General features: G+C 41.0%; 1 protein-coding gene across 1 annotated transcript in view; it reads left to right on the top strand.

Moving 5' to 3' along the window:
* The first annotated feature begins 2,525 nt into the window (after positions 1-2,525).
* Positions 2,526-22,393, top strand: part of LRRC56 (leucine rich repeat containing 56) — a 68,188-nt gene continuing 48,320 nt past the window's right edge. The window contains 3 exon segments of the mRNA XM_069857886.1: positions 2,526-3,279; positions 10,789-10,953; positions 21,011-21,098. Of these exon segments, the coding sequence (XP_069713987.1) occupies positions 10,798-10,953; positions 21,011-21,098 (244 nt within the window). The 5' untranslated portion in view covers positions 2,526-3,279; positions 10,789-10,797.

Genomic DNA, 22,393 nt, shown 5'->3' with positions numbered 1-22,393 from the left:
ATTTCCAGTCAAAGAAGGAAAAGTAGTAAACCGCCATGTGGATGTGTGCATACATGATACACTTGCGCCACAGATAACCTTTGAGAAGTGTGTCCCAAGAAGAGGTGTGGGGGAAAACTGAGTTAAGGTGACTTGAGATAGTTACCTGGAAGATAAACAACAGAGTAGGAGATAAAATTCAGGGGGCAGATGCTTGATTCAATGTTTTCACTGAATCACACTACCTTCTAGAGGACATCAAGGCCCATTGCCTTCCTTCCTGTGAAGATGGGCAGCTGGACTGCAATGACATCAGGTGGAGCTAAATGTGCTCATCACCTTGGAAAATCAGGCCCCTAGCGATCTCTGACGTTAATCAACCGTCAGACCCTGCAAGAGGGGAGTCAACACATTTCCTGACCTGTGGTCTAAGATAGCATTTTCCAAACCCTAGAGTAAATTTAACATTGTTGCAGAGGAAATGCTGATGCAATCCCCCAGCAGCTGCTGCTCTCCAACATCCTCGCAAAGGATGTTGGAGGTGTGAGGGGATGGGCGCATGCAAGTTGAGTATTCAAAATTCAAGCCTGTTCTAAAGGGCAGGCAGGAGACTGCACCTTCCCTCCAGACCTCCTACCTTCCTGACCCCAAAAGAAACACTGAGAAGGGTTGTGCCCAAGAAAACACTAGGTACCATTCTGAAAGTAAACCCCTGAAAAAGTAGGCTTTTCATGTGGGACCACTGAGAGTGTGATCGCATTTTCCCAGGTGTCTAATTTATGAATCCTATATCTAAAGTGTGGAAATGTGGATTTCTCCTAAATGCAAGTGAGAATGATAAGAGCAATGTCTGAATCATCACATTGTGATGAATCTAAAAGATCAGGTAACGTGTGTTGAAAGAGGCTAATTTAATTTATGGAGTCTGGATGATTGAATTAACCTGGTTTAATGAATTACTACCTCTCAGCGGAGCTGTGAAAACTGCATTGTGTTTTAGTCCCCAGTTCTTTTATATAAATCATGTTGAGAGAAAGCAAACACGTTTGGTTTAAAGAGTGGCGGGGCTATTAACGCAGTCAGTTAAGTTGGCTCTGCATGTGCATGGTAACTCATTAAACCCTGGGTGCTGGCCTGTCTGTGCCCCGGGCGTGCACTCAGCACTGACAGCACTGTGAGTTTCTGATGTCCTGAAGAATCCCCCCCAGAAACTGGTGAGTATTCTTTATTCATATTGGGGTTGAATATTGAAAAAAGGAATACAATGATACCATGGCAATCTCCAGCCAGGAGACGGTGAATGTGGTAAGAACATCTCACAGAACTGCACTCTTGCATCAAAAGAGATATTTGATCTTCTCACCAAGTTGAACCACAACCATTGGATCCAGATTATGACAAACCTTATTCTGCCATGTGTAATGTTTGACCACTCTGACCTGGAAATTCAGCCTTTTAATCTGTTTGGGTTTTGGGGTTTTTTGGTGAACCAGCCCTATTAGGCATCAGAAGTTCCATTATTTTTCACACCTCCAGACTCAACTCATTCTTGAGATAATGGAGTAACTACCTCAGGGAAGGTGTTCCCTGTCTGCAGGCAGTGTAAGTTATCCACCAAGGGAAGACAGGAGATGCTCTCAACGCCGCTTCTACCATCACCCTGACTCCTTCGGCTGTGTGGTCACTTGCCACCCAAAGCCCATGTGGGTCCTGCTGCATTTCCCATCCTGGTCTGGCCCACCCCTGCTCTCCCCACTTTGCTCCTGCTGTTTACATTTCCAGTTTTTGCTCCTCCTTTGCTCTTTCCAGCCAGGGTCCCTTCCTGCCTTGGATCCCCAGTCTGTATTCATAGAATCATAATATCATAGAATCACCAGGTTGGAAGAGACCCACCAGATCATCGAGTCCAACCATTCCTATCAAACACTAAACCTAAACCATGCCCCTCAGCACCTTGTCCACCCGTGCCTTAAACACCTCCAGGGAAGGTGTCTCAACCACCTCCCCGGCCAGCCTCTGCCAGTGCCCAGTGATCCTTTCTGTGAAAAATTTTTTCCTAACGTTCAGCCTAAACCTCCCCTGGCGGAGCTTGAGGCCATTCCCACTTGTCCTGTCCCCTGTCACTTGGGAGAAGAGGCCAGCTCCCTCCTCTCCACAACTGCTTTTTAGGTAGTTGTAGAGAGCAACGAGGTCTCCCCTCAGCCTCCTCTCCTCCTCCTCCTGCTCTTTCTCTTTCTCTTCCTTTTCCTCCACCTCCTTCTGCTACACCTTCTCCGTGCGGCGGGGAGGCTGCGTCTCTCCTCGGTGCCCGCGTCACCAGCTGCCGGCCCCGGCGGGGGCTGTGGGCAGTGGGCGTGGCCTAGTGGACGAGAGGCGGGTGCTCGTGACGAAGGGGGCGTGGCTCCGGCCGATGGGCGGGGCCTTGTGTTAGGGGCGGGGCCTCGCGGTCGCCTGGCGACGGGCGCCGCGCGGGGCGGGGGCCTCCCCGGCAGCCGGGCGCGGGGCGGCCCGCAGGGGGCTCGGTGCTCGTCGGGCTCGGCCCCGCGTCCGAATCCGCGCTCCGGCAGGGGAGCCGTGGGCTCCGTGGGCCGCTCAGGCCCCTTGGGCTGCCCGGGCCGGCCCTGGCCCGCTCCGCGCGTCTCCCGCGGGCGCTGTTTGCCGACAGAAGTGTTCCTGCTCGCCTAGTGTTTTCCGTTCTGACCTCTTCTACGAGGCAAAACTTTCTGATGAGTGATACAGTGAAATGTTTTAAATTTTATCTCCAGCCTTTTACCCTGCGCTAGCCCAATGGCAGTTTTCTCCGCGTAGGTTCAATTTAAACCTGCACCCTAGGAAATTACAGATCTTCGAGTAAATAACTATTTAGCAAATGATTTTTTTTAAATACATAGATTTTTCCATACCGAATCCTTCACCTTCTCCAGATTTATTTGGGAAACTGTTCATTCGCCTACACTTTCATAAAGCTCTTTGGCTCTACTGCTTCGTGTCCTGCTACACTTCTAGGATCAGTTGAGCATGAACTGCAGCTGCTACAGTGGATAAAGTGCTCTTATTACCAGTTGTGGAGTGCTTGGAGTCTCTGGGTTTGTTTTGGGTTTGTTTTTTTCTTTTCTCTTGAGGATTGTGCTCTTAACGTTGTTTTAGCAGGATATGGAGCAATCAAACAAGAAATTGCGCTGTGAGCATCTGCGTCATTTGAGATAAATTGAGATGAACAGCTGTGAGTAGTAAGTGAAAATCCGTAGGAGAGGGATCGGAAACGGAAGACGCAGAACAGCAATTGCTTTGGAAGGAAAGGTAAAATAATTTCAAACGTACAAAAGACATAATGTTTCAGAACTTTTTTTTTAAATTACTATCTTATTTCATTTTATTTCTCTGCTTTGTGTTATTTTGTCTGATTTGAATTTGCCTGCAACATTCACACATGCCAGATCTCAGAGTTGCTGTCATCAACAGGTTTTGTTGGGAGGAAGAGGTTCTTTGGATATTTTTTCTGGCCTTGCATTCTATCTTTTGGCTTTGGCACTGAGAATTACTACGCTCCTTTAGGTCTGACCTCTCACGAGATTGATATGTGGATACATCTGCCAACAGGCAGTTCAATTCATTAGTTTAATCATACACTACTGTCAGCAAAAGAGAGAAAAAGCTGCTCGCATGGCCTGGGATGCCATCAGGCTATAACACAACTCAAGGGACCTGCCTCTGTATAAAAGCAGGATTTGGATTCATTGTGAGACGAGATGCAAGTTTAGCACTGGACTGGAGTGATATTATTATTCATTAAAATGATAATGCATGCACTTATCTAACTGAAGCCCCGTAAGGGACATAAAGAAACAAAGTTTATTCTCTAATTTTGAAGTAGTAAAAAATGTAGCATTATGTAATATAACTTGGTGATTGCTTTGTTTGTCACTAGTGGGGATGGCTTAATGTTTGTTCAGGAATAATTATGAAGAGGTTGTTTTTTAAATAGGAAAATTAATGAGCTTCCATAGAAATATAGGTACATCTCATAGTTTTAATTTGCTAGTAAAATGGCTAATATTTTTTATACCTTCTGTAGATTCTTATGTTGGTTTGAAAAACGTTTGTGAGCAAACCATATTTTACATCAGTAGGGCCACAAGTACTTTCTGTAATACAATTCAGAAGAGCAGATTGCCACAGCAGATGTAACAAAGTCTAGTGTATCTGTGTTAAAAGGAAAAGACTGTGGACCCTGGCCAGTTTGGATTTTTTTTATTATGATTATTTAATAAAATGGACTGAAAATTGCTTGGGGACAACAGAGCACTTTAAGAAACTTTGTGTAGTGTGGCTGATGAAGAGCAGAGAGATGTTCAACCTGGTTGTAGACCACCTCTTGCAGAGCCATTGAGAGGAAAGAATATACATTTGCAGGAGAGGCTGGCGGGAATGTTTTCATTAATACTTTAAATTATACTGGTGGATGCTTTTATTAGCTAGGTGATGAGCTTTGTGCTTTGGTCATGCCCCTACTCATTCTGTGTGAAGTTATTCATGCAGGTGAGTCTTTTCACAATTGGGACCTGAAACTATAGCTCTGAGTTAGATTTCCTCTTTCAGCTTGGGAGTATGGATGAGCGTCCATGACATGAAGGGTTTACATACCCTGAAACTTGTCTTGTTTTCCAAACTACATCTGTTGATTAAAAAAAATACTGACTCTGCAAAACCTTGCTTCGTTTATGTCCTTCCTTGTTATGTCCAGCAACATTCCTAGCATCTGCAATTTAAGGCATTGCTGAATTAGGCCATTTGAAAATAATAACATTATAGTTGAATACTTTTCAATTTAACAGAGACAAAACTGTAATGTTAGAATTACCCAAATTAATTATTTTCCCCAATATTCTGCTCCAGTGAAATATGCATTTAAGGCAGGATCCGTGTGCGTGACAAGCACAGATATGATGGTTCCTGTGTACCTCAGCATTAGCTATCCATCACAGGACTCCTGCATAAGGACAGGAGGATTTTAAAGAGAGCAGCTTTGTTTCTCCCTTATTTAACATCTGGACACTGTTGGGTAAAAACTTGTCGTCATGGAAAGTTAAATGCAGCTTCCCTGGCTATTATAATGGTGAGGGGCTTACTTTTATCTCCTCCACTAACTGAAATGATCATAAGATCATCTGTCAGCCTTCTGGCAGCGAAGGCATAAGCACCTTGGAGCTTAGTTTTTCCATAACCTCTGTTGTTCGCTTACCCCTACCCCACCCACATCCAAGCCCCTGCTTCACTTTTCTTAGCCTGATTGTGAGTGGGAGCGAGGATAGACAGCAGAAGAACTTCTTAAGATATTTTCTCAACCCAAATGATTCTGTGATATTTCAGCATTCTCGTAAAAGCTTTTTTTTCTTTAGTGGGGCACACAAGTAGAATATTTATGAATACTCTTTATAGTCTTTACCTGATCCCTTGATATTAAAGTAGCATTACTGAAGTAGTCATTCTCCTTCTGCTTAACAAAAACAGAAGATTAAAGCAAGTTCATTTGGTCCTATAAGGAAAAGCAAGATTCGCATAAATATCAGGTGTTATTTTTTTATTTTTCAACTTTTTAGAAGTTGCAGCTGCTAAAATAAGGTGGTGTGTTGCAGGATGTTTTATATTGTATAAATGTAGCAGAAACTGGTTTTACCATTAGGGGTAGATTATTGTAACAGTAGTTTCCTGATTACATCATAGTAAATTCCAGCTGCCCAAACAGTTATTTTCCAGAGAGGTTATCTGTAGTGCTCTTGCACAAAATTACTCCTAAAGGGCACTCATAGTTCCCTTGGGACTTATAAACCAAACCTTTTGTCAAATCCTTGGTAAACACAGATTTTTTGTTTGTTTGTTTGTTTTCATTCTGTGGCAGTGGTACAGTACAGGCATTACTGTAATTTGTGATTCTGAATTAAACAAGCAAAAATTATTATAAGCTATGCAGGGCAAGAGAAACAGAAGTCTGCAGTGTAATCTTCCAGTCATGAAAGGATAGATAGCATGATGGTTCTGAAATTTTTTTTATTCTAGGCAATTTTTAGACTGGTGATGTAAAGATAATAGCATACAGATTGCAGTGCCTTACATGAAATGGCTCTTCTCCCTGTCCAGTGGAGCTTTTTGAAGGCATGGGTGGTCACAGAGCAGAAGAGGATGCTAGTGAGGAGCTGGCCTAAGGGACTAGAGTTTCATTCTTTTATGGGATATCAATATATAGCAGTATATGTCTTTCTTAGAGTAAATATGGATTGTTTACTGTTGTTTGTGGGGTTGTTTTTACATGGTAGCCTAACTGCTTGGACAAGATCTTTAGGTAGTGTCTTGAAGGACACATTAGAAATTATCATGCCTAGTCACACAGTTTAGAGGGTCTTCCCTATTTTAAGTCTTTCCCACACTTAAGAAGCCATAATTAATATGGAGTCAAAGATTTCTGGCAATTGCTGTATTTGAATGTGTATTAATATATATTTAATGAAGAATACATGATCCTCTTATTGACTCTTCAGTAAATCTTGTTGCAGGAAATTCAGATCTTGGAGTTTTACCAGTTTGTTTGACCTTAAGATCATAAAATAAGTATTGTCTGCCAATTTCTTTCTAGCAAATTACAGTATTCTGCAGGATTTTGAATAGCATGTTGTTCTAAGGATCATCTAGTTTTAATAATGACCTTTTTAGCTATATTATTCTATGTATGTTGGAAATGTCATGCAGCTGTTAATGAACTTACACAACAGGTCTGTGAATTGAATAGCTTACCATGATCACACTCATTTTGGAAAGTAGAGTGGCAGCAGTGGGGAAAGTTTGCAGAATTCAAGTTCGTAGAATTCAAGATCTTGTGTCTCACTGCTCTGGCCATTGATTTGTCCTGCACTCATTGGTTATCTGCTTCTGTTTTTCCATGTATGCAAGAGTCTGCCAAGCCAAGACCTATGACACAAGTCCTGTAAAACCAATTCCTTCATTTCTTTCATTCTTTTATTTTTCTCAGTGTTCACATGGACAAGCCCCTATTTTTTCGGCCTTTTTCTTTTTCCCTTATACTCTCATATGCTTACTGGTATTGTTTTGCTCTCTCATTGCTCTCTCATTGTTGAAGGTTTGTGTTAGGTGCAATTAGCTTCCATCCTTGTTGGTCTTGCAGGAATGATCTGTGTTATCATTCAGCATATAAATCCAACATATAGCCAATGCAACCATCTTCTCTATGGTGTAAATATTCATGTTTGTGACTTCTCAGAACTCTTCAAAGACAATGAAGTCTTTCCAGTCCCTTTTAACTGTTCCACTGTTGCTAAAACTGGTTTGGGTCAGTGGCTGCTTGTCCTGTGCATTTGGTAGAGCCATAGATTTCCCATTTTTGTGAGTGAGTGAGTGAGTGAGTGAGTGAGTGAGTGAGTGAGTGAGTGAGTGAAGTGGCTTTACTGGAATGATTTTACCTGTCTCAGAGAGGAAGGTGAACCTAGTGAAAATGGGTGATCTGAGTCCTGTATCTGCAGGGGCACAAGTATGCCAGGGCCCCTTCTTGCTCCTACACAGTGTTGGAGATTTCAGATGTTTATGGATTTATTTTTTTTTTTGTAAGATTGGTGCCTCACCACTAGAATTCCTGCACTCTTAGCTTTTATATAGTCTTTATTTTGAGGAGGCTATTTTGATCCATGTTCAGGAGATTCTTTCTTCTGTGGAGAAAGTTTTGAAGTGATGGAAGCATGTAAAAAAAAAAAAATTAGTTTTGTTTACTGACAATAACTCAATTTGATCCCGGACAGTTTCTAAAGAAAATAATTTTCTCCTTGCTAATCCTATGTTACAATAATTCCGAGCAGCAGATCAATAGTGGTAAGTATAGAATTGGAAGTGCTAGTTCAGACTGATCTCCGTTTCAAACCTTAAGTAAATGCTTTATCAACATATGTTTCAAAGATTGGAGGATGTTCTGAAATGTAATAGTGATGGACTGAAGAAAGGAAAGCAATAATTTGTTTTATGCAAGTTTATTAACACTTTACATCCCAAATCTACACAATGCTGCTATTATCGCACCATGTTTTGCACTCACACATCACAGCAGTGATTTCTGACCATTGCTTCACTTGGCTCCGATATCATACAGGTTTATCTCTGGATAATAACAATCCAGTACTTGCATGTGGCCCACAGTTGCACATGGCTGGAGAAGTGGGCCCGTAAGAACCTTGTGAGGTTCAACAAGGCCAAGTACAAGGTCCTGCACTTGGGTTGGGGCAATCACTGATTTCAGTACAGGATGGGGGATAACGTGATTGAGAACTGCCCTGCAGAGAAGGACTTGGGGATGCTGGTTGATGAGAAGCCCGACATGACCCAGCAATGTGCATTAGCAGCCCAGAACACCAACTGTATCCTGGGCTGCATCAAATGAAGTGTGGCCAGCAGGTTGAGGGAGGTGATTCTGCCCCTCCATTCCTCTCTTATGAGACCTCGTCTGGAGTACTGCGTCCAGTTCTGGAATCCTCAACATAAGAAGGATATGGAACTGTTGGAACAGGTCCAGAGGAGGGCTACAAAGATGATCTGAGAGCTGGAGCACCTTCCCTGTGAGGACAGGCTGAGAGAGTTGAGCTTGTTCAGCCTGGAGAAGAGAAAGCTCCCAGGAGATCTTATAGCGACTTTCCAGTACCTGAAAAGGGCCTACAGGAAAGTTTGAGCGGAACTATTCATAAACGCTTGTGGTGATAGGATGAGGGGGAACGGATATAAACTGGAGAGGGACACATTTAGGCTTGATATAAGAAAGAATTTCTTCACCATGAGAGTGGTGAGACACTGGCACAGGTTGCCCAGGGAAGCTGTGGCTGCCCCATCCAAGGAGGTGTTCAAGGCCAGGTTGGATGGGGCCTTGGGCAGCCTGGTCTGGTGGGATGTTGGAACTAGATGATCTTTAAGGTCCCTTCCTACCCAAACTATTCTATGATTCTATGGTTCGATAGAAATCTTCTGCAACTGTCAAGTATTCCAGCAGTTACATGGCAGATATTCTGATCCAAGTCAGTTATTGTCCAAAATCATTATTTCGTGGGAAAATAAAGGTAATGCCAGAATACCTTCATGTTACATAAGATTCTTGAATTTCCTTGGACAAGCGATGGCTGTTCTGATTTGAGCTAAAGCAGAGAAAATTTCCTAACTTTTTTAAAACTTCTTCTAAGTAACTTAATTTTCTGTAAGTTAACAATGTTTTTCAGGTAGTGTCTGTCTCTAGAAGTGATAACATTTAATATTTGTTGTTATCACCAAAGTGAAAAAGGTCACACATGCCGGGAGATGAGGACAGGACAGTAACCCAAAACTGACCAACAGAGTATGCCATGCCATACACATCATCCTTAGTATAAAGCTTAGGGCTCATGTGAAGGTCAAGCTCTTTACTTCAATGGCTGATGTTCAGTGAGGACCTTCCCTATCCGTGTGTTCTCAATCCCAATCTGTGTGTTCCTAAATCCAGTTCCTGAACCTAGTTCCCAAATCCAGCTCTACCCTGCCACCGAGTCAAGCCCAGGACTCTCCCTGTGCTTCCCTTGAGGCATCAGTGGTAGTGTCAGAACTCTTTCTATTTTTCCTAATAGAAATCACTCCTGTATTTAACTGTTTATTAGTACTAGGGGGAGGGAAGGTGGCAATTCTCAAGTCTTGGCCACCCCTGAAGCCTTGTCAACCAGTCATGATTAGCTTGATTATTAAATTACTTTTCTTGTGCTAAGAATATGTATTGCTTCACAGTGGAGGACAGAGGAAAACTGCAGGTGTCCCTCCAGCAGAGCAAGAACGCTTTTCTCTAGTCTAGCCTTTCGTTGTTACAGCAGTGTTTCCGGCTGTGATGATATTTCCTTGCTGCCAGGTAGTAGTAGCTGTATAAATCATAGTTATGCTGTACTATTCAGGTACAGCCAATTGCTTTTTGACTGTAATGGGTGTACATATGCTTATTCTCATATTTCAAAGTTAATTGTTAATATTTTTGTAAAAGGACTAGCTTTGGGAATTGAAGAATGGACACTTTTGAAGGTTTAATCTTCAAACCTTGGATTTCATTCCTCACTTGAAACTTATACAGTTTTCTTTAAACTGTGGGTTCTTTCCTCCAAGCCCCTCTTCAGAACTAGAAGTCAGCAGCCACAGTCTGCCTGACCCAGAGGGCAGTCAGTAACAGTGCACATACCTTTAATTTAGGACAGCAAATACAGACAACTGCTGACTGTAATATCTATGGCCAGAGCTCAAAACACTAAAGAGAAGTAATGAAGCGTCTCGGTGCTGGCCCTTGCAGCCTGGAGCCTGGCAGAGTTTTGCTGAGTGCTGTTTGCATTTCTCAAGAGGGGCTGAGTAGGTAGGAGGCCCATGTGGACAGGAAGTTCATTGCCACCAGAGAAGGGTGAGTGGATTAGTGAGAAGACTGGAGAGGACGTGGTGTCCCGACTTATTTGTTGTTGACTGCCTTCTTTGTACAGAGCCATTGATACACCTGGGGTTTTGTGTAACTGCATGCAATAGTTTGCTGTAAAACCTTACACTCAAAACTGATTGGGATGTGGGACTGGGATAACTCTTGAGGTTGAAGAAAAGGAAGAATATATATTACATCATGCCTTGCTTTGTGTCCTTTCTGATTAGGGAAACCTGTGTCTGCATAGGCCCTAGCTGACTTACAGTGGGAGTCAAAATAGATTTTGCTAAAGGGAAAATAAAAAATATATAGAAATAAAATCAGATCTTTTGTTATCCCTTTTTTCAAAGCATATTGAGATGGACCTGAAGTGGAATCCTGGCACAGTTTCTCATCCAGCCTCAGCTGCGGTCCGAGTGACTGATATGAGTTGGCGAGGCAACATAAATCCCAGTCCACTCATTAAAGATGATGAAGAACTACTTATAGATGAATACCTTTCTCCCCGGAAACTAGTGAGTAGACATCCAACTTTTTTATAAAGTAAAAGAGGCAAACTGGCGTATAAGGGCTATATTAACTTAACCCTAAGAATCTTGTGATGACTGCAGGTTGTTGCCTATCTGTTAAACTTTTGCATGAAGTAGATTCTGTCTTACGGAAGTTTATCAAATGTTTGTTCTCCTTGCACCTGGTTTCATATAAAAAATACTCCAAGCATGAGTGCTGCTGTCTTTATTGCCAGATTTCTTGAAGAAGTGTGAAGAAATGTACAGGTAGCATAATTAGAATTTAAACAGATCTCATTAATGCTACCTGGAGTACCTTGAATCTTAGCATTAGAAAAAGCTTTCTCCATTAACTTGCTTCTAGAGATTGGAAATATAACTTTAAAAGCACAACTTTTTTCAGAGTTAGTGAAACTCTCTGTCATACTAAGGAGCCAATTAAAATACTCTGCAAGTGCTGTAAGTACTTTCTGTATATATCAAAGTGTGTGAAATTTCAAAACACATTTGAAAGCCGTGTTCCTTTTTGACCAGAGAGAATGATTTTGGCATGCAGCCTCTTGGAAGAAGAGTAACATTCTGCAGTCTCTCATGAAGGAATATTTGGTTGCATATTGTGCTGTATTTCTTCAGGGCTAATTAAGGGTGAAATCCTTTGGGATGTGTAGGAACTGAGAAAATAACCTCACTTACCTGTGCTAGAGGAAGGGAGAGCTGAGAGCAGAAGCTAATGGGAGAAGCTGCAGTATTGCATGTTGCAGACTTGGGTACAAATTAATGAAAGACAGATGGGGCCAAGGCTGTGCTTCAGACCTGCCCAGTGGGCAGGTTGGTGATCAGTCTCTGTAATCCTCTGTGTATCCACTGCACCAATGGAGAGGCACTAGCTTGTGCAGAGGGTATATTCCAGCTGCGGGTTTGTGCCACTCCCTATGTACCAGTCACAGTTTTGACCGTGCACTTGTTCTCAGAAGTATGAGGTCCAACACAAAAAAAAAAAAAAATTAAAAAAGCAAGACTGTGCCTTTATGTCTTTTTGTTTAACAAATGAAGAAAATCAAAATCAACTGTGATCACCTTCAAAACAGTTCCCTTCTGAGCTGACACACAGCTACATACCATGCTACCAATGTTCAGAGCAATTCCACAGATAATTTTTTGAAAGGCTGTTGAGGTTCTCTGTCATTTTTGGTTTCACACCTTCTGTGGACAAACAATGGTTCCTTTGAGCACTGACTTGATCTTTGGGGTCTCTTCACCATAAGCTTTAGTCAATAACTGAAAAGTTTCCATCATGAAATTCTTAATTTTCACAAGAAACTTGATGTTAACTCACTGTTCACTCTTGCACACCAACATTTTCCAACCAAGGGTAAGAAAATTTCTGTATTTGAACATGCATCCACTCATACTGAGTGAAGCGAGTTGAGCCTTGTGTCACTGTGACAGGTTAGAACATGTTCTATAACCATCTCTGTCTCTCATCTTCCACTCTTAGTTCTTTATTAGTCTCGTTATTTTTGTATCGGGCCTCTACTCTTCCCTTATTGGCTAAGTCTTTTAGTATTTATAAAATGTTTGGAGATGCAAAAATCACTTTCTGCAGAGGGTATATTTTAAGCTTTCTGGAGGAAAATATATATAGATATGATCTTATGACCTATGCCATTCACCTTCTTTTGGCCCATGTGAACCTCTGACAAATTCTTGGTCTCTTTTTTAAAAATCTGGCATAGAACCTGACCAGTATAAATGCCTATAATACCTTGTATAAATCCAATGGGAAGTTCTCGGTTTAGTGTGTTTTCCTAGGGCATAAACCAAAGCCCATTAGCCCTTTGACTTCAAAAATCTCTGGATTAAACCCTTAGGAAGTTCTTTTGTCGACATGAAATTCTTCTCTTTCTGAAGCTCCACTGCTTTTAGTTCATAGTAAACTGCAAGCAGAAAAGCTTATGTAAGGCAATGTTACCCACATCCCATGAAGTTGCAGTTCATTATTTTGTAGTATTTTTTAAACACAGGTAAGAAGTTAAATTCTTCCACAATACTAGACTATTTTTAAAAAGAGGGAAAACCCCTGTATTATTCATGTGTATCCTCTTAAACTTAATTGAGTCTTGCCTCTTAAAGATTGTGTGTATCAAAATTTGTAAGGAATTCAATTTCAAAGACTCTTTTAAATTGATGCATATTGTTCTCTTAATTTTTCTGGAACCTAATATTTTTGCTAGCATAGCTGGGATGCTTCCTACACAGAGGAAAAATTATATGACATTGACAAGGAAACATTAACATTTACAGCTTGTTTTAATAACATATCCAATATGTCTTCTTTGTACTTTATGTTGATCAAATGAAAACCACTGCTTCCATGAATTTACTTCTTCTGGATTTGCAGATGTAAAAATAGAGACACTGTTCAAATGTTTAAACCAAAACATGTTTTCACATGCATATTTTTTGAAGGAAACACATGCCGTTGATAACCAAATTATATGAAAGGCTGTTTTCTTTAAATCAGTGCTCTTGCAATATCTGTTTGATTGTCTTTTTGTTGTGGCTATTTTAGGAGTTATTGATTGTATTCACTGAAGAGCTCTGAGAAGAAAACTAGTAGATTTTTAAGATATTTGCTTATTAAAGTAAAATTATTTTACATTCAAATAAGGACATAGGCCCCAGTTCTTCTGTGTTGTGTAGGCAGATTTCTGGACACCTGGTGGAGGTTCTTGAGGAAGGTTTTTGTTCTGAGACATACACTTAGTTTTACTTCTAGCCCTTGCATCAGTTTGGCTTGAGCTCAGGAAGGCTGGAAGGTGTAGCTGTTTCAGAATCTGTGAAGATTTGGCACTTTGGATTGCAGCCTGTGGCTTCGTCTCTACCTCCACATTTTACTTATTTGTCCTTCATCCAGGGGAACAGCAGACTACTTAGTAGTGGAAATGTTAGCGGTCTCCATTAGCAGTCCTCATTATTAAGGACTCTCTAAAAGGCATGATACTTGTAGTCCTTTTTTTTTTTTTTTTCCCCAGTTGCTGGATTGTTTTCCTCCAAAGAGGAAAGTTTGGCTTAAACTGATTATTCTCATGATTTTGGATTTTGTTTGGGGTTTTTTGTTTGGTTGTTTTTTTTACTTTTTGCTTTCCGGGACGCCAAAGCATGTCAGGCAACTTACACAAAACCGCTGGTCCCTTCCCTGTTCTCTTCCTCTCCATAGGAGATCCTCATCTCACTTAAATCTTATGCTCACTCACTATAGAGTTTGTGGTCTTCTGCGGCCTCAGTTCAGCACAGCGTTCGCTTTCAAATCCTGTGTGATTCCATATCCCCATTAATCACATCCTCTATAGTTTCTGCTTACTGACATCTCTCTTGCTGTGATGTCATGTAGTGCCTTTTTATATCTGAATACTCTTCATCCAAGCTACAGGTCAAAAGCTCTTGATAAAAGGGGTAGTAACATTAGATGTTCTTTTTATTCTTTCTGCTAGTATCAACATAAATTTTCTGTTGTACTCTTTAATCTTCTTCTGTATGAATGTGTGTTCTTGTTTGTACTTGTCCTATTAATATTTCCAGGTCTCTGCTCTGCCTGTATTTATGCTGTGCCTATGTGTTGGTCATGGAAGTTGTAGCATACCAGGCAAATTCCCCTTTCTCTCTTTGTTCTGAAAATTGGCTATTAGTGGACAGTACATTGCAATTGATTTTTAGTTTTATTTGGGCTGTGGCACAGATTGTTCACCAAGTGCGGCGCAACTGAAATTAATTGCTCCACCTGTCTTGATTCTGATTTTTATTTTGTTCTATTAACACCCATCTCCTCCCCACTGTTTGCAAAGAAAGCATCTTTTCCTGACTTCCACAAAAAGCATTCCACTTCTCAGAAGATGCATAAACTTATTTTACAAGGTCAAATGATCTTCCAGATATTGTCACATTATTAAAACTTGACATATTTATGCGTGATCTTTAGATAAGAAAGGAAATATTCTCATTTTGTTATTTATTGATCCTATTGCAATTAACTATGTTTTCCAAACTTAAGAACACATGTTCAGAAATGGCATTTAGTTTTGTTGCTCACTTGTTTCTCAGTGTGTTTCATATCCTATGTATCCTTATGGGGAGAAGAATATCCTGGAGCGTATTGGAACAACAGATTGGATTCTTGGTGAAATGGCTCAAACATTCCCTTTTTTAACTTGGCAGGGAGGTTTCCTCTCAGTTTTAAGCTAAATGGATTTGAGAAAAAAAATTGCTAAGGAAGCAAGTGCAAAATCTTGATAAGTGGAGTCGAGGAGATGGAAGTGACTGAATTTGGATCTGCTGAATCCTTCCTTGGAATTGTATAATCATTTAAAAAACAGTAACTTAAAGAAAGGTTTGAAGTAGCCTCTGGACATCTTCCAGTTCAACCTTCTGCTGAAAGCACAGCTAGTTTCAAAGTTAGATCAAATTGCTCAAGGTAACAGGTAGTATTAACCATAATACAATGAATAGGAAAAGAATTACAAAGCCTTATTTAGTTGTAGAGTTTTCCTTTTATATGATCTCATCCTAAAACTAATGCCTTTATTACAGTGAAGGCTTGTGGTTGTTATATTAGTGGTCTTTTTGCTACTTAGGCATCTGATGTCTTACATTTTAGTTGTCATCAAGATTCTTTGTATTTATACGCATACATGGGCATGTGCATGCATTTATATGAAAAAAACAGATTTTCATTTGCGTACAGTCACAGCTGCTTAGCTAACATAAAATTGCAGATTAGTCTTGAATTTTGCATGCTCAGCGACACAACACAGAGCAACAATTGCAGCTATCTACACCTAATTGCTAGATAAGCAAGAGGATTAAGAGTGGAGAATGACTTTTTTTATATCTATGTGAGGGAAAGTAAATCCTTAAATCAAATCCTTAAAACAGCTTTTTATATCCTTATATTGTTATTATAGTTATTGTTTTTCTCTTCCTTTGCTGTCCTGCTTTACTGGTTTTGTCCCAGCCCATGAGTTTTACCTTCTTTGTTACCAGTTCTCCATTACACCGGGGATGGGCATAGAGGAGCCTCATGGTTCTTTCTTGCCAATAGGGGCTAAACCACAACAATCTGTTGGCGTGACTTGGAGGCTTCAGCGTAAGAATAAAGACATCTTTTTTTTACATCCACTTAAATTTCATAATTATTGTCCTCATCCAAACTTTTCATATAAGCCAAGAAGATTTCTCTTTATCACAGGCTGAACGCCTAGCTAATCTCTTCACCTGAGCTGAAAGAAGAATCTGTTTGTACATATATGCAGAAATTAGTGAAATACAGCTAACTAAATATTGTAATTATGGGTATCTGCAGCATGTAGCCATTTTGAGAGGAAGATTGCATATGGGAAGTTCTATTCCCTGTCATTGAAAATCCCTTGACTTAGAATCACTTAAAACTGCATTAACAGTCTAGTAATTTTCTTCTTAGAAGAAATATTTGGTTATACTTGTAGCAACATTACTTTTTTTTATGCAGGGAGAGATTATACTTAAGTTGGGAATTTGAAATGAAATCCCTGCAAAAAGCAAGGAACACATGAATGGACATGAGTCTAGTATTTGCATACAGGTGTAGTGTTAAAAGAAAATAAGCTCACCACTCAGGAATTCTTGTCTTAGCCAAATTAACCAGGATCAGCAAAATAAACACTTATCTGGAAGTGCTTCTCTTGACAACTGCACGCAACTCTATTCCTTTCAGCAACACACCTGCTTTTCTTAGAGTATGTGAAAAATGTAAGGAAAAGAGAGAAAAAATCAGTTGTATATGCCAACTTTAATTGAACAGGTATTATTTGCTAATTAAGGAATTTACAAAACGTTGCAAATGGGACTTGAACTAGATTTGCCAGCATGCCCAGGTGACTGTTCTACCAGTTGGGAAGCTGTGCAAGCACATAAGTCATTCGCTTGCAGTTTTTTACAGAATACTTACTGGCCCTTCTTGTCAGTCAGAGTAAAAACTTTCCAAACCACTGCATGCTCTCGAGTTCGATATTGGCCAGACATTTTGCATGATGGGAATGGTTTGTGAGCCGTCACGGAGTTGCTTCTTAAAATACTAGCTAAGTTATTTACTAATAGCTTCTGCATAATCTCTCAGAGAATAGTTTTACTCCTATTTTGAAGGAAGTGCAAAAATGTAAAGTGAACTTTATTTGTTGTTGTTTTACTTATCGTTTATTCATCTTCAAAGAATTATGCAATGCTTTAACCACAGAAATTTATCCACTCAAATAAACAGTTTCAGGGTGGAATATAATGCTTGCTGCCCAAAATCAAAGTGTCAGGCTACCTTCTTGAACATCATGTGCCAGAAAGATTTTAATGTGTGTTTCTTCTGAAAACATTTACCTTCTCTATCTGACTGGTACCTGTCTTGTTGGGCAGTATGTGGGTGGCAAGCAGAATCCTCTCTGGACACCAGAAATCAGCCTGGAATTATAATTTCTTCAAGGTATCTTTTTGATGTAAAATAACTCTGACTGTATCCAACTCTGCCTGAAATAGATTCTTGGTCCCTTTTTGTCTGCTCTACATTGACGCTGAGTTGCTGTAAACAGCCAAAGAAATCCCTAAGTGGCACAGCGCATTGGTACCTGTAAGCATTCCTGGGACACAGGCAAAGACCTTCTGTCTCTGGCTGTCAAAACAGCTGTTTGAGCTGTGAGCAGGCAGTTGTTACCTGAAGCCACAAAGGGACTCACCTCTGAATTAGGGCAGGAGCCTGTCCTAGACCTGACATGGCCCTAGGAATGAAGAGCTGCAGGGTCATTCAGCATCAGTTCTACCCATGTGGTGCCAGACATCTCTCTGCCCAAGCTGATGATTCTTTCAGTGTGTTTGGCCATGATCTTTTTTCCCCTTTTGCTGGCCAGTAGCAGCAAATCTCTTCCTAAATATCTCTTCTTTCAAATTTTTAGGAAGGATCCTATGCTTTAACAATAGCATAAAAGGAAGGTCTTACTATGTGACAGCTTTATTTTGAATGTTTCCATGCCCTTTCCTAAATGTCCCCCATTCCTACAGCCAGAATCTTAGCTGTAGCTCACAAGACATGTCACACTTAAAGCTGCACCAGTATGCCAAGAAAGGTGTCTAGGGAGTAGGAGTGTCCTAACTATCTTCCACAGGAACCATTCTCCACATAACCCTTTCTTGGACTGCTGCCCTGGCCTGTTACTTTCTGACTCGCTTGCAGTGAACACCTGGGGTTTCTATGTTTCTAGTGCCTTTAAATGAGCTCATAGCCTCACCTCAGAAGTTTTTCTCATTTCCTTCATGTAGCATGATAGCTTTTGCATCCTGCAGCCAATTGGTTCCAACTCTCCAAGCGCCTCCTTAGCGTCAGTCAACTGAAGGACAGTGATTTTCAGAGACTCTTGGAAAAGTGGGATGGGGAAGTAGGGACCGAGAACACATGGAGTCTGTTGCATATGATTAGCACATGCTTCAAGGCAGCTATTTATAGTTCAAAGAGCTGGTGGTTGCAGCCAGTAAGCTTTCAGCACTGTAACCACAGTTCTGGCTGTTGTGTTACGAAATGCTGATGAGCTAAGCAGCTCATCTCTGACAGGGGAAAAAGTACAAATAGTGAGACTGAAAGAGGAAAATGAGGGCAAAGAAGCACATTGGTAATCCCTGGTATGGGGAAAAGGTATAGGGAACTCCAGAAGAGGAGAGAATATAGCATTATGCGGCTTTTATGCCTGGATTTTGAAAGAAGAGAACAAAGAACAGAACTGTGAAAGGAAGCTGCCTGGAATACAGCAGGGGGAACGGCAGAGTGCAGAGAACTTGCAGATAGCAAAGCAGAAAGGCAGAGGCCCCTTGTGGTGCCAGGACCTTCTGCAGCTTTGCTGACAAAGTGTATAGCTGTGAGCTTATTTCTTGTTCTGAGACCTCTTCCTATTCTGTTTTCTAATGATATAGGCTCTTATGACTATTTTGATGGGGAGTGGGGAGGTATATTTCAGAAGAAGCTTTTTTTAATCATAAGCTTGTGTCCAAATCCAATGATCTTACTGCATGATTTTGTGCCAGGATATTAGCTAGCTTATGTTTCTCAAGTACTCTCATGTCACAGATGACAGACAGTATCATCGGCTGAAAAAGATTACTGCAAAATGTGTCTTGCAGTAAGAGACCATGTGTTTACTTGGGGGTAGAAAGCAGTCTGTAATTGGCAAACTTGCCTACGTTGCAGGGGCAAAACTGTTATTGTGGTACCTGCATCTGGGGATAGAAAGTAAAGTTCTGGATGCCCTTGGGGTCTCTCAAGTTTTTGCCTTAGACCTTTGTTTCTTATACTCCACTGGGGAGACAAAAAAGTCTAGAAGCTCTCTTAGGCTTAGCCTGCATAAATCAAAATTTAAGAAAATAATTTTTTAAAGACAATTCAAAAGCAGTGAAGATTTTGGATAGTTCTGTTACTTAGGAGTCCAAGTCAAGACCTTACAGAGGGAGATGGTGTTTCAAGGATGGATGCTTAGCCTTTTCAGGAAGCCATTCCCTTCTGAACTGTCATCTCAGTTACACTCAGACTGTATTTGGTCCTTTGTTTCTAAGAGGATGTGGAAGTACCACAGTGAATGAAGTTGCTGTCACTTATGTGCAATACAAATTTTAATTAATGAGCAAAAATGTTGCAACAGCTGTTTTTCCCTGCCAAATGAACTGGTTGTTCTTGTGGTTCCCAAAACTCTTCAGCGGAGGTGGTCCTACACATTCCCTTCTGATGAATAAACAAAAGAATGTCGTAACTTTTTAATGGTACGAAAACTTGTCTCTTGCACATGGACGTTTTTTAATTACTTCCTGCCTTCATCTTAAATAGATGGGCAAAAGGTAGGTAACAAATACATGTTTTTCAACCCATGCTGTTGATTGCATCGTTGAGGAGGAGACACTGATGCTGGAGTCAAATATTTCTTTGAAGTGGACTTACTTAGCCCCATGTTGTGGCTCTTGGCACAGAAAGGTGAAAATTTAGCAGCTGTATCACTATGCATAGCATAAGCTCTTTCAGCCCATTACTGTGATACAAAAGCCATCTCTCAAGGAGTGTTTCAGACTCCTCCATGAACCACTAACTCATCAGGAAAAAAAAGATACAGTTCCCTCTTGGTCTCTCACTGAATTCATGCATGGTAGGATCCACTAAGTACCCAAAGCTGTTGCAAAGGAGGGGTTGGGACATGTAGCCTGGATGAGAGAAGCTGAGGAGAGAGGAGCTGGGTCATAGCAGGAAGGTTGAGGGGATGAGAGCAGTGATAAAGCCAGATTGCTTCAGCTGCTTGTGGAATTGCAGCCTGGCATCTTTGGACTTCATAACCTTGCTATAGCTTTCAGTGACTGTCCCTCTCTCCTCTGGGTGTAGCTTCTGCTTGTTTCTGTCCTGCTTACCTCTGCCAAAACAAAACCTACATGTATGTGTCAACAGACTTCAGGATATTAGGGAAGTTCCTGCATTCACACACACTCCTTTACTTAATGCAGTGATTGATCCTCTACTCAGATCTTGCAGAAATAATGAAATATTTTGGAGGTTTCTATTTCTTTTCAAAGGAATTTTTAATTCTTACAATTAGTGTTGTCTCCTTTCAGAGAAGCTGAAGTCGTGTTTCCTTTTTATAAGTTAGGATTGAAAGCCTGAATAGTGTGTTTTGTTGAGTTTTGCTACCTCATGCCTTTTTGATTACAGGTAACACTTAAGGGTAATGCTTCCTGTCTCCTGAGGATTAGTACAAGACTTATGAAAATCTTAAAACATGGACGTACTGTTTAAATGAAATTAATTGGCATGTGGATCTGTTATTGATTTGCAGCTTGAATATGACCCTCAGCCTTGACTCTTTAAACAATATAGAAGTTGTATGAGACTAAAATAATTCAGAGCTATGAGGAAGAAATGTCTTTGAATACTAAACTTATTTCAATGTGATCATATCTAGTAATTTTGACCCGTCTGGTTTATTACATGAGAGTACACATGTATCTCTGCTTATCTTTACAGAAAGTTTTGACAGGGGCAGATGATCTACAGCAAGTAAAGGCCCTAGAGATGCGAGTAGATACAAGAGAGAACAGCTTAGGCAACTTCGGTAAGGAAATACTTTGTCTTCTGCTCACCGTCTCAAATTTTCCTTCATCATGTCTTGAAGCAGGACTGGGGACTCAGAAACCACCAGCCAGTGTAAAGTACTGTCCTACTCAAGAGCTCTTGAAACAAAATCCCCTTGGTACCTCTCACTCCTTGATCTCTGTTTTCTTCTGTGAGGCTCTAAATAGGCCTGCAAACTATGGCAATGGGATGAGTGACATAACTTCTGTCTAAAGCAAATTAGTTTCAAAAAATTCTTCTTGAGTAACATGGTTCACAGTACTATAGCAAAATGCAGTAGCCAAAGTTCAGTTTCCTTCCACTCTAAGATTCCACTGTGACTGGGAAATCACTAGTGGTATCAGACTGCTCATGCTGCCAGATGCCTATCTTTGTGTCCTGTACTGCCTCATCAAGCTGTGCTGGATGATGTGCTTGACGAAGGTTGTGTACATACATAATTTTTAATGAGCCCCAAACAGCCCCAGTGCTCATGCTTCGTTTCTATGTCGTCATCACTGCACTGGGGAAGTAAGTAAGTAGCAAGAGAATTCCCTCTGTAGCAGTTAGTACTGAGAATAAGAAACCTTCCTTTTTTCCAGTATTGGCAGTCATTTCTGCCAACAATATGTGGATTTCCTTCACAGCCAAGTTTGTCTTCCTCTACACTGAAGCTGAGTAACTGCTACAGGATAATATTTACTGTGCCAAAAGGAGTCACGTTCCCAAAAGTGGGTGATGGTATTTAAGGTAAATTACATCCATTTCTTTCAGAGAACATAATTTAATCAGTCCTGTTCCCTTCATTTGGTAAGAAAATCCCAAAATGCCATTTCTACAATGCTCAAACGTGGTGCTCCCATTCCTACACCATTTCACTTAGCTATTTCCTTCCCTTCCCTTCCCTTCCCTTCCCTTCCCTTCCCTTCCCTTCCCTTCCCTTCCCTTCCCTTCCCTTCCCTTCCCTTCCCTTCCCTTCCCTTCCCTTCCCTTCCCTTCCCTTCCCTTCCCTTCCCTTCCCTTCCCTTCCCTTCCCTTCCCTTCCCTTCCCTTCCCTTCCCTTCCCTTCCCTTCCCTTCCCTTCCCTTCCCTTCCCTTCCCTTCCCTTCCCTTCCCTTCCCTTCCCTTCCCTTCCCTTCCCTTCCCTTCCCTTCCCTTGTATAAATCCCTTTCTTTCTGCTCCCTGTGGTTAGACTTTTGCAACTTTTACATAATATAGAACATGATTCCCATGTTGCAGACAATTTCCATCTTGTATATATCCCACTGTTTGCACCATGAGTTGGCCCTTGAGGG

The sequence above is a fragment of the Phaenicophaeus curvirostris genome, chromosome 5 (assembly GCF_032191515.1).
Source record: "Phaenicophaeus curvirostris isolate KB17595 chromosome 5, BPBGC_Pcur_1.0, whole genome shotgun sequence".
NCBI lineage: Eukaryota > Metazoa > Chordata > Aves > Cuculiformes > Cuculidae > Phaenicophaeus > Phaenicophaeus curvirostris.
This window is presented reverse-complemented; position numbering and strand designations above follow the sequence as displayed.